This window comes from Pan paniscus, chromosome X, assembly GCF_029289425.2.
Source record: "Pan paniscus chromosome X, NHGRI_mPanPan1-v2.0_pri, whole genome shotgun sequence".
Classification (NCBI taxonomy): domain Eukaryota; kingdom Metazoa; phylum Chordata; class Mammalia; order Primates; family Hominidae; genus Pan; species Pan paniscus.
Genome location: NC_073272.2, coordinates 109,912,004 through 109,930,789, shown reverse-complemented (window position 1 = coordinate 109,930,789; position 18,786 = coordinate 109,912,004). Strand labels below are relative to the sequence as shown.

The 18,786-nt window shown below is 45.5% G+C and overlaps 2 protein-coding genes across 5 annotated transcripts in view; one reads left to right on the top strand and one right to left on the bottom strand.

Annotated features, from left to right (window-relative positions):
- Positions 1 to 18,786, top strand: part of GNG5B (G protein subunit gamma 5B) — a 115,091-nt gene that overhangs the window by 233 nt on the left and 96,072 nt on the right. The window contains exons 1-2 of one of the 2 annotated variants that reach the window (XR_008622905.2): positions 1 to 218; positions 13,266 to 13,411. Coding sequence is in view for 1 of the 2 variants with exons in the window: in XM_055106890.3 (XP_054962865.1) it covers positions 13,266 to 13,411 (146 nt within the window). In the remaining variant the exon portion in view is untranslated. The remainder of the gene's footprint in view (positions 219 to 13,265; positions 13,412 to 18,786) is intronic. The other variant, XM_055106890.3, reaches the window with a different exon arrangement.
- The window catches only part of RTL9 (retrotransposon Gag like 9), a 97,104-nt gene that overhangs the window by 16,200 nt on the left and 62,118 nt on the right, over positions 1 to 18,786 (bottom strand). The window lies entirely within an intron of this gene.

Here is an 18,786-nt window from a genome sequence, read left to right as displayed (position 1 = left end):
GCACGGAGGCACCAGGCAGTCTGGCAGGATGAGAGACATCCTGGGGGTGGTCTGAGTTTGGATGTGGGCTGAGAAGACAAAGCAGGGGGCTTTCGGGGGACAAGATTTTCCAAACATCTTATTCTTAGGATCATCACTTCCTAATCTGATGCAACTGACTCGGCAGGCATTCGGGAGCCTGTAAGCTCCATTTTCCTGTTCCAAATTCTTCTGCACCTGTAAGTACCCGGCTTACTCATGCTCATGCTGTCTTTTGGGGAGGGGGAGAGGAAAGCAGGGCCTAGGGAAGGTCATCTTTATCTGACTCAGGTGTGGGCAGGTCCATGGCGTTAGAAGAATTTCTGACATCCCCACGGCTCCCCTTCACCCGAAACTGCTTCTTAGTTTGGAAAATGAAAATGCCTGTTCGTTCTTTCCCAAGCTCACCACCCCACCGCCCCCACCACAGCATACCAGAAACTCCACCTGTCCTTTGGGGTCTTCTGTTCATCAATGTTGTGCACACCTGATTTCTTATGTTGGACTTAATGGGAGAAGTGCACCCTTGGCATTTGAATGTCTTAAATGCAACCACAGCTATTATTGTGGGCACAGCCCCTGCTGGCTTCTCCATCTTTTATGCTGCAATTTGCTGAAACAGTGAAAGATGTTGTAAGCGGTAGGGTATAAATAAAAATCTAGAAACTCCTCCATGGTAAAAAGGAAGAGCAATATGGTTAATTCTCAACGCAGTTAGAAATGCTGCCACAATGGGGAGGCTCCACGCTATCCCACGAATGGTCCCTTTCAATGCTTTCCTATTTTAATGGAAAGAGAGGCCAAAATAACTAAGGGCTCCCCAGGAAAGGAGCATTTCTGATGTTTTTACTGCTTTCCTGAGAGAGGACATTGTCTCTGGCCGGCTTGTCAGTCCCTGAAGCAGCTCCAATGGCTGCTCACAAAGGGAGAATCAGCCCCTCTTGTCCTTCTGTCGGGGACTGCTGAAGTCCCCTCAAAATAGCCCAGGATGACAAAGCCAGGCCCTGCTACCTACCCTCTTCCCCTAACACTGAGACCAAATCATTCTTAGGGGTACATAACTTGTTTGGAGGTGAGCGGGAGAAATATCTTGGCTAGGAAGCCATCTGGAAAACCTGCCACGACCCATTCTAAAAACTGTGCTCTTCTCTGAACTTTCATATGACCCTCAGCCATGAATAAGAATAAAAGAAGGCAAGCATATTTTGCCCTTTTATTTCCACAGAGCACAATAGAAGGAACATTGTCCTTAGCAAAGGCAAAGGATAAGATGTTCCTTTGGCCAAGGCTGGCTGCCTTCAGTTTCTCTGATTGACAAAATAAACAGCTTCTAATTTGTGTTCTAAAAGGGCTGGTTCTGAAGAGGATTTGAGAAGAAAAATGTTAATATCAGTGCTAAAAAAAAAATCAAGACAGGAATTCCACCTTATGTCTGGTGGAGACCGGATTTGTTTTCAGGCTATAGGACAAAGCTAGTCTCGGGAGGAATTTGTTTCTGACTTCACTACCGCCTGTTTGCTTGGTCCTTGGTAATTCATGAAGTTTCTTAGCTCTCCTCCTTCTAAGGAGCTCTGAGAAAATGATACTTGGATCATAGAGGTTCATTGTCTGGAAGACTTTTGATCAAAGCCCTGAGTGCTGGGGTGGGGGCAGATTACGGATTCTGATTATAACAAAAATAATCCAAGTCCTGTCTTGGCAGAAGCCTGAATTTTATGTCCACCTTGTGGCATTCCAGGAGCATTAAGAATGTTCCATTGGCCTTTCCAATCTCTCCATCCGCTCCCAAGGGCTTGAAAATTTTTAAGTATATAATTCTTTTGACTCAGGGCTTTGGCATCAGTTAAAATGCCAACCTCTTGGGAGGATCAGCCTCTTAAATCTCCCATCGTGAAAGCAGGTTCTGATAGAGGGACAAAGAGAGAGGAGGAACATGAAATCATTCTAGGTACACACATGAGCCTCAGAACAGGAGTCTGCAAGCAGGACCCAGGCAAGGCCAAAGTGCCAAGAAGCTCTGTTGGCAGAAAGGGAAGATTCTATTCTTGCTAAAATGGGGTACAGGCAACTTATTGGGGCAGAGACTACGGATTTGGGGAATAAGACCCACTTAATATAACTGGGGTACAAGAAGGAGGAATAATCTCATGTACTAACACAGGATAAGAGATAGGGGAACTCCCTGCAAAGGTACCCTCAGGCTGAATTACCTGAGTCACTGAACAAGGGCTCCAAAAATGTTATGAGGCCTCAGTAGATGGAACAAACAGATCTAACAATCTGCTGCCCCCTCAATCCTGGCATTTCTTCAGCCCAGAGAGGGTAGGTCAAAGGAGGGGACCACACTAAGATTTAGACTTTTGAGACCCCCTTCCCACCCTTTGCTTCCTCTGATACCCGCATTGAACTCATTCCCAAGGAGATTCATGGTAGATACAGTGATTCACTTCATTTACCAAGAGCTATAAGGTATGAAGAGGGGTTGCCCACCTACAGCCACAGGTCAAGAATGCAGCATCCCCAAAGCTCTATGTGGGCTCCTTCCTAAGGCCTAGTGGACACAGTTTGGATTAAAACCACTTGGGTGCAAATTCTGGCTCTGCTACTTACTAGTTGTGTGGCCTTGGGCAAGTGGTATAACCTATCTAAACCTCATCTGTAAAATGGGCACAGTAATAGGAGCTATCATATAATGTTGTGAAGACTGAATGTGATGATGCATGTACAGCCCAGTACAGTGTCCAGTACAAAGGAAATGCTTAATAAAAATCAGCAATGATTAACACTCCTGGCTCTCTGCTTATGCTTCATTGCCTGAGGATAGGTTATAGCAGGAGATCATCCCACTCAGTGCAAGTCTCACAACTGCAGGGGTCAGGGGCTCACCATCTCCTCCAGTTAATGTCACCCTCTCACCTTTTCTTCTCAGTCCCACTAGAGAGCATTCCTAAGCCTTTCCTCTCGCTAGTTCTGATCTGCTCCATCCCCTGCTAACTAAATAGGTGGATTCACTGCTAAAGATTCGTGAAATCACTTCCTTGGCTTTCCCCAGCCACAGACTGAGCTTTGCTACCCACCTCCTGGAGGCGAAATGGAATCACTTCTGGGAGATCAGGGTCCAGAAGGATCCAACTCCTGAAGCACTAACAAAGCAAAAGGAGCCCTACAGAAAACTTTGGGTCTCTGGTTCCTGTACAGCTCACTGCAGCTATGGCATCACTCTGAAGCCACAGTCACTCCCACTGTGACTCTCAGCTCCTGAGGCTGCTGGCCCATAGCTGCTCTCCTCCTCCAACAGCCCCACTCTCTACCTCCCTCAGGGGACTCCCTTGTCTGGGCCCCAGGGTACTAAGGCTTCCAGAGGCTTTCCATAGCTTTCTCTCTCTGTCCCTCCCCATCCTCTCCTGGGGATACAGAGTCCACTCTTTCAAGGTATGTGGTGACAAGGAGCTCAGCTTTCTGTGCAGGCATGCCCTCAGCATGTTCTCTGCATTCCAGTCCCCCTTGCTTCTCTGCTCAGCAAGAAAGAGGAGTGGGAAGCACCCCTAGTTAGGCTTATGGTACTTCTAGAATCAGAAGACAAGCCTATATCCTGTCAAAGTAGACTCTGATGATTCTCAAAGTAATTCAGCCTGAGAGTTTACTAAAATGCATATTCCAGCAGTTATCTCTACAAAGATACAGAGTGGGTTTGTGCTTCAGCCCTAGAATCTGCATGTTTAAAGAGCTCTCCTTAAGCCACACCTTAAGAAACAGTGCATTCTATCTTGGTGAATGGGGTTAAGGGGTGGGGAGGAAAGTCACACAGCTGGGTCGCATAATGAATCCCAGCCTACATCCTGACTCTCCAGGAGCACATGGAAATGCCTTCGAAGTCCTGACCCAGTCTTGTCCAAGCAGCAGCTCTAAAGATACTTCACAAAGACCCTGAGTAGTTTCACTTATCTAGACTCCAGACCTAAATCAGCGATGCTAGCAGTCTGAGGTGCAAAACGCACAGCGATTCTTCATTTAGAACCATTTTGAGCTAGTTGGGGCTATAGAAGACATTACTTGTTAATAGCACAGTGGAGCCACACTGGCAGGCTTTGCCTCTTATAGGCTGTGTGACCTTGAACAACTTACTCATTCTTTCTGTGATTTGCTCTTTGCCTGTGAAATGGAGACAGTAATAATACCTCATAGTGCTGTTCATGTGGAATTATGAATTACTTCATGTAACCTGTGTAGAACCATGCCTCCCCTCAGCAAAATATCTGCTATTCTTGTTACTATAAATATTACACATATATATAAACAGGGTTTATAATATTTGTGAGGAATAAATGAGATGATGAGTGTAAAATGTTCAGAACTATTATTGGTGTGGTTCCAGGGATTTAACAGAGAAATCAGTAGAAGTCCTCAAGGTGTCAGAGACCAAGGCCATTCTGGATAAATATTTCTGGTAAAGAGATTGGTCAAAGGTCATTTGGAGACTCAGAAAGAAAGTGGCAGTTAGGGTTCTCTTACATCCAGAATGTAACTAAAACTCTCATGCCTAACTTGTTGCTATAGATTTGGGGATTATGGGATTTTGTTCTGGGACCTGCTAGGTCTAATTAAAGTGTTAGGACTCCTAGGAGACCAGCTGTGGTTTGCACAGACAGGAGCTTGAAAAATGCTGTCATGAATGTGCTCCCAGCTCTGCAGCAGTGGAGACGCAGTCAGTGGCACTGAGTGCTCCAGGGGTCACTGTAGAGTTGTGGTCTTTGTCCTTGCTGCCCCAAACCCACAGCTGTTAATTTATTAGGTTTTGTTAGAAGATAGTCCCACACTAAAGAACTCCAGAGCTGAAGTGACTGTCCTGTCCTTGCTTCATGGCCCCTGTGCGGGCATGAGTTCTGTGCACAGAGCTCCTCCCTCCCTCCTTCCCTCCTTCCTCCCTTTCCTTCCTCCCTCACTCCCTCCTTCTTCCCCCCTCCCTCCCTCCTTCCTCCTCCCCCCTCCCTCCTTCCTTCCCTTCTTTCCTCCCTTTCTCCCTCTGTCCCTCCCTTCCTTCTGTCACTGGCCTGAGTGCAGCCCTGGAACAAGGACCATGATCATGAGGGGAAAGGGATGATGTTTCTGGGAAGGTCCAAAGAAGAGAGTCTTCTCACTCCGGGCTGGTGTCCCCCACCACCTCCCTCATTAAATACTGGTATTCACCTGGCTCTGTCCCTAGCCCTTGCCCTGGATGAGTAAAATGGGAGAGGAGAAACCCCATCCAGTCCCCTGAGGTCAACTAATATCCCTTGACTGTGGTGGCTTTCCAGCCCCCATGTCTCAGCTGGGCTCAAAGCCAAGATTCCCAGTTTCTTGCTGGACATGTCCGCTATCCAGCACTCCAAACCCAGCAAGTCCAAATAGACCTTGTCACCTGTCTCCCCTCACTCTCCCTCTCTACTAACAGTCTTGTGTTCCCTGCCTCAGTTGACAGTATCACCACGGACCCAAGCTGGAACCTCAGGGTCCTTGTCACCTTTTCCCTCTCCTTGACCCCATGAGAGCCAGCCCTGAGGTTTCTACCTATTGACATGTGCCCTGAGTCATCCCCTCCTCTCGGCTCTCACTGCCACGGTCGTGGTTCAGAGCCTGTTCCACTTCTTGCCCAGACCCTGGAGATGGTCTCCCAATTGGTCCGCATGCAGCTGGCCTCTCTTCCCTCCAATCTTTCAACACTCTGGTAAGGACTGTCTTCCTAGTCTGTCCCGAATCTGCCTTAATAAAAAGCTCCAGTGGCTCCCTCTTGCTCACAGAACAAAACCTTCAGCTTGGCCAATAGGGCTCTGAATAGCTGACCCCAAATACTCGTCCACTCCCCTCCTGCTGCTGCCAGTGGTGCACCCACCTACAATTGTCCTGCCCTTTGAAACATGCACTAGGCCCTGTCACACAAATACTGCTCACTTTACCTGGAATGTCTTCCCCTGCCTCCACTGTTCCTCCTGACATAACCTGCCATCCCTCAAGATGCTGCTCAAGCCTCCTTCATTCGTGGAGCCTTCCTCAACTTCCCCAGATACGTTCCTCTACCACAGCACCTATTGGACCATGAGGGCTTATGTGTGCCTCGGTCCCTCCCACTAGATAGGGAAGACCCCAAAGTTTGCCTAGAACCATATTGAATTCCTCTTTATATTCTCAGTACCCACAAGCTTGGATAAAATAAGGTACTGGTTTCCTCATTTGTAAACTGGAAATAAAAATAATAGTTGCTAAGTCCTGTAGTTAGAAGAAATAAATGAGATAATTTATATAATATGCCGATAATGACAATGAAGATGATCATGATAAGAAGAAAGGCTAGTTAACACTCATTCAGGGCTTTCTAAGTGTCACTGTCCTAAGCTCTTTTCATGATTGAGAGTGAGCCAAATAGATGAGTCAATCCCTGGGAAGTGATTGTGTATGTGTTTGTGTATGTGTTTGGGTGTATATATTCATGTACATGTATGATAAGCATAATACAAATGACCTATGTATAACATATAAACTTCACAATGTGCCTGGTGTTTATTAGGAGCTCCAGTTTTTCCCTTTCTTCCCCCATCTCCCTGCCCTTCCTCATTACCCTTCCTAGTCATCCTCCCATCCCCTCCTACCCCAGGCCTGCGATAAGACAGATGAATTAAGAAGGGGTTCCTGTGTCATTGTCACTGACAACAGACTGCTTAGTGGAAGAGAGAAAAGTCCTTGGAATTGCCTTTGGACTTGGTATCTAAGAGTTGTTTCCCCATTCAAGTTATCACTTCTTTGAGGATACGGGCTATGCACTACCCCTGTTTTGTCTCCCATAAGCACCAGCACAGTGGTGGGCACATAGCAGGTACTCAATAAACTATTTGACGTCAGGCTCGGCTTGAGGGTCCTGGTTTTCAGCACTCTCAGCGTTTTCAGCAATCACTGAGGCAGGTCTTGGAGCCACAGCTGACAGGTTCTCACGAGCTCACAGACAGCAGCAGCTGGAGCCACCCGGGAGCAGCCCTCTTGGCAGTGCTCTGCTGGGGATGGGCCACCAGGCCAGGAGGTCGAGGACTTGCTTCCTGGACACAAGTCTGCCACTGACTGTCTGGGTTAGCCTGTGCAAATCTCTCCACCTCCCTGAACCACAGGATCCTCACCTATAAAATGCTTCTCCTAGAAGCGTCTGAGGATGCATGACATGGCAGCTGTGAAAGCTCTTTGCCAAAAGGCTGTGCAGAAGTGAGGTGTTGCTAATTTCAAGTGCTGGGACTTCACTCACTTGGAAACATTCAGAAAGCAGGGGTGGGGAAAGAGAGAGCAGGGACTTGCATATCCAGGACATATGGGGGCCTATATTTGTTGTCCTCCTGCTTAATAGCATTAGTGATTCAAGCTGGTGCTGCCTGTGGAACACTCTGTCTTTCGGGATCCTCAGGGACAGGAGGGGTTTCAGAGCAGCGAGGCTGCAGCCAGCACACAATACAGTGAAAAATAGAGTGATAGCAATGAGGTGCCACGCTCACAGGTTCATACACATGCATTTACACTCCTGACGGCCCCCAACGCTGCCTCGCAACAGCAGCTGGGGCTAATTACAGCCAGACAGCGCCTTCTCCAGCTCTTCTCTCAAAGCTATCAACCCTCCCCACCACTACCACCACCACTCACCCTTGGGGATTGCCTGATCTCTCAGAAGGGGTGCTGCTGATGCCACAGCTAAATGCCTAGAAAGAACCCGGCAGGGGGTGGAGTGGTACAAGGGAGTAGGAAGCCGCCATGTGGCTCCCCGTCTTGCAAGTGTGGGTAGAGAGGAGGAGATGAAATGGAAGAGAGCTGGCTGAGATACAGATGCAGCTTTGTGTTAACAGATGTGCTCTCCTGGCAAGAGCGAGCCTAGGCACTTAGCCCCTCCCTCCTCCTTCATCTGGATCCACCCAGGGATCCCCTCTTAACTCTTCTCCCTCTTAAATCCCCAGCTTCCTCTTCAACTCAGCATCTGCCATAAAGCTCAAGAAATGTTGAATAAATGAATGGGTGAATAAACACATAAACCCTCCCCAAACCCTTAGTACTCCCAAACCCTGTTCCCACCTCACAGGCTGTAATGACTCCATGAGCCCTTTCCTCTGCTTTTCTTTCTATATACTCCCTTTGGACAGTGTCAACTCTCACCTAATATGCTTCTAACTCCCAAATCTCTCCTGGTAGCCCAGACCTTGCCAGCTGCCTGAATGTTTCCCCTGCTCCTCAAACCTAATGTGCCCCACATTAGAGTCTTCAGCAATGACTTCCCCAGGGGTTTTCTAGCAGTGAGTCCTGGTCTGTCAAGGGCGTATGAGAAAGAATGGCCTGCTGTATGCGCCCCAGCAGGACGGGGGCAATGAACACATTGGCAAAGTCATCAGGGCAACCTTCTGATCCCAGGGTCTGTCTTCACACCAGGATACCAAGGTTTTTCCCATCAACCTTTTAACTGTCAGCCCTCCCTCCCACCCATAAGGAAAGCCAAATTAAGAATTAACTGCCAAATTGGAGCGAACTGCCTAATGTGGGCTTCTAATTGGAACCAGGCAAATTGTTTATATAAAGAAAAACCCTTGAAAAGGAGCCCATGTGAACTGGTGAGTTATTTCTTCTTCAACATGAGCTCTCTCTCCCAATCCCACTCTCATTGCTTCAGAATCCTGGTATTCCTCCCACCTTCATCCCTCAGCCAGCACACACACACACACACACACACACACACACAGCCTTCCCCTCATTTTCCTTCTCATGAACCTTCACTTCATGTTGGAGCCCTGTCCCCATGATCACTGCAAACCCCCAGGTAAATATTGAACCAAGATTGGTGAAAACTGGAGATATTATTCCACCAAAGCAGTGTTAGAGGGAAGGCCCCCAGAATGTTTACTGAGAGTTCACAAATTATTTCCTGATCTTGGCAAAGATAGAAAATAAAGCCCCCCTTTCCTCCAGGTCTTCCTAGATTTGGAGAGCAGCCAAAGGAATGGATTACAAACACAGTGGCCCTTGGTTCCTGACAGCCTCAGGGCCTATGAAGGCAAAATCCAAGTTTCTTCATTCCTTTTCTCAGGGAGTCCTGAGTATCATACACAAGTACAAATGCAAGGTGTCATTATAACCAGCCATGTTATGACCACATCTAGGGATTTTTAGTTTTTAACACAAGGTGAAAGATGTCTCACCAATTTCAGTTTGACATACAAGATGCAAAGTAATTTATTCAAAGCACTCCTGTGTTTAATTTCAAAACAGTCATTTATTCACTCAGCAAATCTATGTTGAGCATTTCAAAGAGCTGTAATTCATGGTTCCTGCTTTCAAACTCCTCCTTCTCTAGTTGGGAAATGAAAACCCTATATACAAGGGTTAACTGACAACTGACAACACAAGACCATGCCAGCTTCCTTTTCATGCCTGGTGTGGACTATATGGCTCTCATAGTTTTGGCAGTACTGAAAATTTCCACTCTATTGCTTCTGTCACTACTGTTGACCTCTTCTCCAATACAAGGTGGTAAGTAGATGTGTCTCTAGGGTGCCTGGGTTCATATCTGTGTTCCGCCATTCACTAGCTATGTGACCTTGGCCAAGTTATTCAGCCTGTCTGAGTCTGGTGCCTCCTCTGTAATGTGAAGATAATAATAGTAACCTACCTCACAGCATCCTAGTGAGAATTAAATGAGTTAATACACACAAAGCACTTAGAATGATACCTGACACATAATCATTGCTCAATAAATGTTAGTAATTATTATTTTCCTGATGTGCCTACTGTTCTTTGTTAATACCAGAGGTCACAATTCTTATTGGGCTTCCAAAAGAAGCTGGTAAAGTACCACATTCATTCATCCACTCAATTAGCAAATATATGTTGAGCATCTACAAGTCCCTGAGTTAAGCCCTGGGATCATATAGCCAAAGAAGACATGGCCCTTGCCTTTGGGACTAAACAATTCACTGGAAGAACTCCTGGATTAATAGTGCCCTGATGCACTTGGAAGAACCAAACACAAATCCTCCCTGGAAGAACATGCCCACCACCCAGTTTTCATAGGATTACCAAGGATAAAGTCAGGTTGAACATGAACTCATAATCCAAAATTACAAAGAACACGATGAAGCCAGAAACAATGAAAACAGAATCAGGTCTTCAAAGACCTCAGGTATTGCAATTAGGTGATATAAAATATAAAATAAGTTTTACATGTATTAAAAAACAAAAGATTTTGAAAACATTGCCAAAGAACAAGATACTAACAAAAAATTACTTTTTCTAGCCAGGCATGGTGGCTCAACGCCTGTAATCCCAGCACTTTGGGAGGCCGAGGCAGGTGGAACACTTGAGGTCAGGAGTTCAAGACCAGCCTGGCCAACATGGTGAAACCCCATCTCTACTAAAAATACAAAATTAGCAGGGCATGGTGGCATGGGCCCGTAATCCCAGCTACTTGGGAGGCTGAGGCAGGAGAATCACTTGAACCCAGGAGGCGGAGGTTGCAGTGAGCCGAGATTGCATGCCACTGTACTCCAGCCTGGGCAACAGAGCAAGCCAATGTAAAAAAAAAAAAAAAAAAAAAAAAAAACACTTTTTCTCTAAGTATCATCGTTTTATAGATGGCAAAGAGAAGTGAGGTGACTCCTTCAATGTTGCATAGCTAATAATGAGGGATTCAAATCAGGTTTGCAGTGTCTACTGTTTTTTGGCAAACTCAGTGACTGGAGTTGTATTATTTCTTCCCTGAGTCATTCAACAAGTGAGATGATTACAAAGTACTATGCTAAGTCTATAAAAAAAAAAAGATGAACAAAATAGAGTCCTTGCCCTCAAGAAGCTTAAAATTCAGTAGAGAGGCAAGACTACACACATATAAAAATAATTATTAATATCAGGCTGTGTGGTAGAAACTACTGTGGTCTGGAACAGTAGGAGATGAGAATTGAGCAATTCTTGAAGAACAGGGTGGATCTACAGGGAAGACAAGCTTTGAATTGGCTAGTGGGGTAGAAGAGATGGAACAGCCTGACAAAAGCCGTGGAGAAAGTGAACCTACAGAGCAGTTGAAGGAGGAGCAAGTGCATTTGGCCAGTGCGCTGGATACACGTAGGGGCAGACCTGTGCCGTCGCATCGGACCCTGAAGTCAGAAGAGCCCTATGCTTGGTTTAATGCTCTCCTTTGCTGCTATCTTGAAATCCTTGATTATTTTTTAACACGGGGTTCCACATTTTTGTTTTGCACCAGGACCCTCAGATGATGTGGCTGGTATTCCATAGGGGAATGGGGGGAGGTATGGTTGGGAAGGCAGACCACTCTTGGGAAGGAAGGATCTGGAATTCCACTTTGATATTTGCCCTGCAGACAATGAGGAATGACTGAAAGTGTTTCAGCAGGGGAGGGATAGGGTGACTGTGGTTTTAGAAAGCCACATCTTGGAGAGGGGGGGAGTGTTCAGATGGCATCAGAGAAAGGAGAGATGGGAAATAGTCAGAAGGCTATTGCAATAAAGCAACGGGGGCCTGGACAGAAATAGTGGCTGATGATATGGAGAAGAGGAAAAGGTCATCATTGATTCAGTTATTCATTCTGCAGATGGTTATGGCTACTGAGCACCTATAATGTGTGAGTCTTTGTGCTAGGAGCTGGGATACAGGAATGCACAAGGCTCTGTCCCTAACCTCAAGTTACTTACAGTTCAGTGAGGGAGGCAGATAAGTAAACAGACTATGGCAGCCTGATAGCCCTGTGTGCTAAGGGCTAGGATCAGATTACATTTAGATTGTTGCGGGAGCCTAGAGAAAGGGTCCAGACAGAGAATTCTGAGATTCCCAAGAAGTGATATCTGAGCTGCATCCTGAAGGCCACAGACAAGGCACAGAAAGTCACTCCAAAAAGAGGGAACAGGATGTACAGAATCATGGAACATCTACTGTGTGCCAGGTGGGGATCCTAGCTCTCAGACTGGTAGAGAAAGCAGACAACTAACCAGAGAAGAACAAGAGAATGTATCCAGTGCTATGTTGTGGACGCTGTGGGAGTACAGAGGAGGGGCATCTAACCCAGACTGGACAGGCGGGGAAAACTGTTCCTTAGAGGTGTCTTCTGAGCTATGTGTTGTAGATGAGATGGTGTTAGCTGGGTGAAGGGAGGGAGGAAGGGATGGGCACAGCAGTGGGAATGATGTGTGCAAATGCACAGAGGTAAGAGACCATGTGTGGCTCTAAGAGAATTGTAAATGACTCCCTGTGATTCAATTCTAGAATGAACAAGCAAGAGCATAGGGTTGGGGGTGGTTATGACCAAAGAGATAGACCTTAAATGCCAAGCTAAGGAGTTTGGACTTCATCCTATAGAGCAGTAGTTCTCAGCCTTGACTGTATATTAGAAGCACCTGGGGAACTTTAAAAACAATACTTATGACTGGATCCCACCCCTAGAAACTGATTTAATTACTCTGCAGGAGAGGCATTAGAACTTTTAAAAGCTCCCTCCATTTATTTGAATGTGCAGCCAGGATTGAGAACCATGGCTCTAGGGGGCCAGTTCTCAAATTTGAGTGCTCATCAGAATCACCTGTAGGGCTGTTAAACACAGAGTCAGGTGAGCACTCTCAGAGTTTCTGATTCAGTAGGTACTCTAATGAGTACGTACTCTAACTTTAACAAGTTGCCAGAGATGCTGGTGTTGCTGGCCCCAGGACCCACATTTTGAGAGCCTCAAGTCTCAGGTGTTGTGAGGCTATTTACAAGTGTTAAGTGGAGGGGATGGAGGTGCGAAATTATTTGATTTGCATGTTTGAAAGATCACTCAGGCCACTTTGGGGAGAATGGTCACAGAGGAGAAAGGAGAGAAGGTGAGAAAACCAGAAGGTATTGTAGGAATCAAGGCAAGAGATGTCTGGAGGTGGGAGGAGTCCTGAACTAAAGCCCTGGCAGTAGGAATGGAGAAAAGAGGTGACATGCAAGGAATGCTTAGGAAATATACTTGGCAGGGCTTAGTGACTGGCTGAATGTAGAGGTGAGAAATAAAGATGAGTGAACTACAACTCTTGGGTTTTTGCCCTGGGCAACCAGTGACTCCAGTTTTACTAGGCATGGTAGTTACTGTAACAAAAAGTTAAATGTGTTACCAGGCTTAGGGTAGGACATGGGAGAGGGGGGCATTTCTGCCCTCAAATCTCATAGCAATAGTCCCAGGGAATTCAACAGGCATCTCTCATTGTCCACTCAATCCCTATTTTCAGCACCATGAGTCCTCACCTTGACCCTAATCAACTTGGGATTCTCCTCAAAGTACTTAGAAAGGAAAAGGAAGACGGTGACTACCCTGACATGATGGCCACCCACCCGAGCTCCAGGTATGAAGCCTGCTCCTCTGGAATTACTCTAGGTATGTTTACTTTATTCTTTCATCATTTTAACAAATATGTATAGGGCTGCTGCCCAGAGGAATTTAAAAATATTCAGACGCCATGTCTCACGCATAGGTAAGGAATTCATATCTCCTCTTACATAACCAACAAAGCAAATGCAGCTTAAGTACAGCCTGAAAAATAATTCATTCTACATAGATTTAAAATGTCTAAAAATGAGCAGTTTTCCAGTGCGTCATTGGTCATGACTATTTGTAAGTCTCCTCCGTGGGCAAGCAGACTACCAGCAATCAACAAGACCAGCAGGAATGATGGATGGGATAATTGTCCATTAGGGTACAGAAAACTTTTGTATCGTGGGAGGGTTCGACAAGATAGAGACATGATAGATGGAAGAAGAGTTAGCTAATATAATAGGAGTTGCAGCTCCATTCTGGTAGTAACTATTCTCTGGCTGAATCGATGATTAATCAAAGGCACATTCTCATTTGAAACACTTTGCTCACCGGTGCAAAACCCCCGCTTTAGGTTAAATTTAATAGCATCATTAAAAACTGCTGTTCAAGACATTCAAATTACTTCTCTCCAGAAGAAATCAAGCCACAATAGAGAATGCTTTTGTGAACCCCTGGAGGGCAAGGGCCATGCAGGATGTGTGTGTGTGTGTGTGTGCGTGTGTGTGTGTGTGTGCGCGCGCACGCACGCACTAAACTTATAAATCCTCAATGCCTAGCACAGGAGCTGACACAGAGCACTCAATAAATGTTTGTTAAAGTGAAGTGAAATGAATACATTTGTCTATTCATTCATCTGTTTATTCCTTCGACAGACATTCATTAAATATAGGAATTAAAGAGCTCAGGCCCTGGAACTAGATGCTTCAGGCTTCAAATTCCAGCTCCAACCAGCTATATGATCTTGAGCAAATGACTTAGCCTCTCTCAGCCTGATGCCTGCTCTGTAACGTGGGGGAAATAATAGTACTTGCTCCTGTAGGGCTGTGTGAGGATTAAATGAATTAGTGAGTGTTTAGCACAGGCCCTGGCCCATAGTAAGTACTCACTATAGGGCAACTATTATTGTTGTTATATATGTTAGGCTAGGCCTTTCTCAAGTAACTAGGTCATTAGAAGAAGCACAGAACCTCTTAAGAAATGACAAGGCTTTTGGCCAAAGCTGGTTTTCATTAAAGTGGTTATTTATGGTTCCCAGCCCAGAGCCCCACTGCCCTAGGCCTGCCATTCCTGGCCTGGTGCCCTCCTGTGGCAGCACAGGCTGTCTCTAGGTGGGTTGTGCTCTCTAGAGAAGCCTGAGAAATTGCGGAGTGGGAAGGTGAAGGAAGAAGGTAAGAGCTGGCCAGGATCCAATTACCCATCAACATGCAACCCCTGCCACACCCCCATCATTAACTCCCTTGGTTGCCTTTCTATGCTTTTGTATAGCTCTTCCTGGCAACATTTCTACCTACTAATTGCTATTTCTAATGTTTATCCTCTTGGCTCAGTTGAACAAGATTATCCTTGATTTTAATTTTAATTTTCAGGCGACATAGTAGAGAATACTTGACTTGGGAGCAGGAGGCAAGGGAAGCGATACAACTCAGTGATTATAAGAGGATTCTGACATAGAAACAACTGGTCACTGAAGAGCTGTGTGACCTAGACATTACCTAATGTCTCTGAGTCTCAGCTGTAGAAAAGGGAAAGCGAGAATACTGTTGTCAAGACTAAATGAAAACCACCTAGCATACTGCCTGGTTAACAGTAAAGCACTCAATAAATGGTGACTATGACTATTATTTTGAGGTCCTTGATCTGGAAACAGAAGCCCAGAGAGATTAACGGGACAACACTCATGTTGTTATTTGGTGGCAGAGCCTTCTTGCTCCTTGTTCTCACCACTAACCCAGGCCTGCCTCTTTCAAACATTTTACAGAACCCCATTTACACATAGTCTGATATACTACTTATAATTACATGCTTGGTTTTTTGCCTGAAGTAGATTTAATAAATTCAAGTGTATTTGTCCCATAGCTGTCTGCCTGGAAGGTCTTATGAACAACTCCAGGGCAGGAGCCATAGGTTGCTTATCTAATATGTGCTCAATAAATGATTGGTGAGTGAATGTTAAGCTTGAAGTCAATTACCTACCTGAGTTATGGATGTCCCATACCTCCTGTGTTACATTACAAGCAGTGCAGAAAAGTAGAATGGGTGCAAGGGACTCATGCAGGCCTGGATTTGAACTCTACAACTGGTAGCTGGGTTCAAAGCACCTAGGAGTGCTGGAAAAATGCAGTTCTGGATAAATAGAGGAGGAGAAACAGTAGCAGTAGTAGTAATAGTAGTAGCAGCAGCAACAGCAGCAGTAGTATCAGCAAAAAGTGGAGTAAGAAAACTTTTCTAAGGATGAATTTTGTCCTCAAGAGCTGTGACGGGCCCACAATGTGCTATGTGGAGGAAGTGTAGTGTAACTGAGTCAGATAAACCTGGGTTTGAATCCTAGCTCTCAACTTATTAACTGAGTGTGACCTTGCATTATGTTTCCTGAGCCTGTCTCTTCATTGTAAAATTAAGATAATGATAGTACCTACCTCATAGCTTTGTGGTGAGGATGAAATAAGATATGGTATATAAAGCATATCATAGCACAACACCTCACTCATAATAATGTCTCAAAAAAAGCTATTTGATGAATTAATGAATGTGCATCTTTAGCAAAATGCCATGAAAAAACTACAGACATCCTTTAGCATCTGCCTGAGAGGAGAAGGAGGAAGAGACAATTCCAAATAAGAACTGTCTCAATAATTAACCACCTGTTTCTTACCATGCAACAAAGAACTGGAAAAAATTGTGTGATCAGAACAAACCATTCCCAGTGAATGCATAGAGAGAAGCTGCTATTTCACATCATAGCTACACAGTTGCTGGACCTGAGAGAGTCCCTCAGAGTGTGAATAAGTGTTTGAAAAGACAAGTACAGGGCCTGACACATATGGAATAGTTGATCACCTTAGTTCCTTTCCTACCCTTCTCCCAAATGGGTAGAAACAAACAAACCACTAACCAACAAAGCAGCAACAGAAAAACTGAGTTAAAGTGGTTGAGAACTGATCATGGCAGTGACCTTACTGAATGGACCCTTCACTCTTGGCTCTAGTGTGACCTGCCAGCCTGGAGAGCCTCTCAGGCTGAGCAATTAACCCTAGCAGAAAAGTCATGATGCCACCACATCTTCTTGTTCTCCTTCTCCTTCTTCTTCTCTCCTTCTCCTTCTCCTTCTTCTCCTTCTCCTTCCTCTTTCTTTTTCTTTTTCTTTTTTTTTTTTTGAGACCGAGTTTCACTCTTGTTGCCCAGGTTGGAGTGCAATGGCACAATCTTGGCTCACTGCAACCTCAACCTCCCAGGTTCAAGCAATTCTCCTGTCTCAGACTCCCGAGTAGCTGGGATTACAGGCATGTTCCACCACCCCCGGCTAATTTTTGTATTTTTAGTAGGGACAGGGTTTCGCCATGTTGGCCAGGCTGGTCTCCAACACCTGACCTCAGGTGATCCGCCTGCCTCGGCCACCCAAAGTGCTGGGATTACAGGCATGAGACACCGCACCCGGCCTCCTCTGTCTTCTCTATGAGCGTGAAGGGTACAGGACATGACGGGGTGGGATCAACTCATGGCCTAGGCTACAAAAACTCTTTTCTCCTCTTTCTGTTCTTTGCCCCTCAGCCCCCAGTTCTTGTTTGGACATGCACTGAGAATAGCATTTAGGATTCCTGCATTCTCTATCTCTTTTTTAATGTTTGGATTGGCTGTTCGCCAAGGCAACAGAATAGCATTTTCAAGGAGCAGGTGAGTTTGGGGAAGATCTCTTTTCTTTTCCAATATATTAACTCCATGTGAATTAAAGCCATCAGAGACCCTCTTGGAAAGTGCATATATGTTCTCCCAGGGCTTCCAAATGAAAGTCCCTACAAGAGACCCAACAAGGTTGTCATTTTTAAGGGAAAAATACCCAGGCATGGTAGCTGCTGCGAGGAAATTTGAGAAGTGACCTGCAAGTTACATTTGCGATGTGAAAACCACTTTGTGTTCTTTGTAAGCAACTGTTTGATGTGTGGCATTGCAGTCATGGGTGTGAAACATCTGGTTTTAACCAGAATGTGGGTGATTTGCCCACAACTGGGGAGAACAGGTAAATATGGCTTTGCCTCCTGGTCTCGTATCTGGCCCAGACATGCAAATTCCAGTCTGCAAACTTATTCTTCTCTGCCAGGATTCAATAGGTTAATGTCAGCAATTGGCAGAGGTCTGCCTGTGGTTACACTGAGTGGCACATGGCAACAGGTAAGGACAACAAAAGGCTGCCAGAAAAGGGAGCCCAGCTTGTCTGAGGGCCAGGTAATCTGACTTGCCAGTCACGGGAGGGAACAGTTCCTGGTTCTGGGCCAATACTGGAGGTACAGAGAACAGAACCAGAAGAAACCTGGACAGGGAAAAAGAGACAACAGCTACCATTTGTTGAGCACTTACTCTGTGCCAGGCACTATGCCAAGTCTGGGTGTGTTCTCTGATTTGATCCCAGCCAGAGCCCCATTTTCCAGAAAGGGAATCTGCAGCCATAAGGCAAAAATAGATCAAAACTGGGAACTTAGAATAAAACAAATACCAAAGCACTCAGAAGGCAAAGCAGTTAGAGCTAGTTGCCAAGAAAACTTCAGGAACCTGTGTTGCTTATAGCCATGGCCATTGGGATTTGGCGATTTGCATCTAAGCCACTCCATCCCTTCAGTTGACTCCCTTATTGGGTTAGCTTTTCCTGTCACACCTCAAGGTGGTTGGCAAAGGCACAGAGCTGGTTTGGCAAGGACCGGGACCAGAAGAGGGATGAACAGGTGTCTGCAACAGATTCCTTTGAAGAATACTTTAATGGCCATATGCCATAAAACTCAGGCTAGCATGCCAGTGGAAGAAGAGGATCGATGAGTTGAAATAGACAAATTGGCACATGAATTTGAGCTTTGTTTACACTTCTATAATCAATGTTACTCATTGCCTTGTGTGGAAATAAGATGTTCTGCCATCAGTAATACCTGTCGATAAATGCAAATATGCTCGAATTTCATTAGCAGAGACCCCTGCTTAAGCATACTGACAATTGCAATGAAAGCACAAGTCCTACTGAAACTAGCACACAATACAAGTCGCAACACAACTCTGACCCGTGACTTATCTACATAGTCTTCCCTCACAGACATTAGGTCTCATTTGTTCTTGAGCCAAAATTGTCCTTGGCTCTGATCAGCAGTTAGTGAACAAATGACACTGTATTGCAGCATCCTGCCACTAGGGTGTACAACTCCCACAAGTATGAAAAGCAAGCATCTCTCACCTTC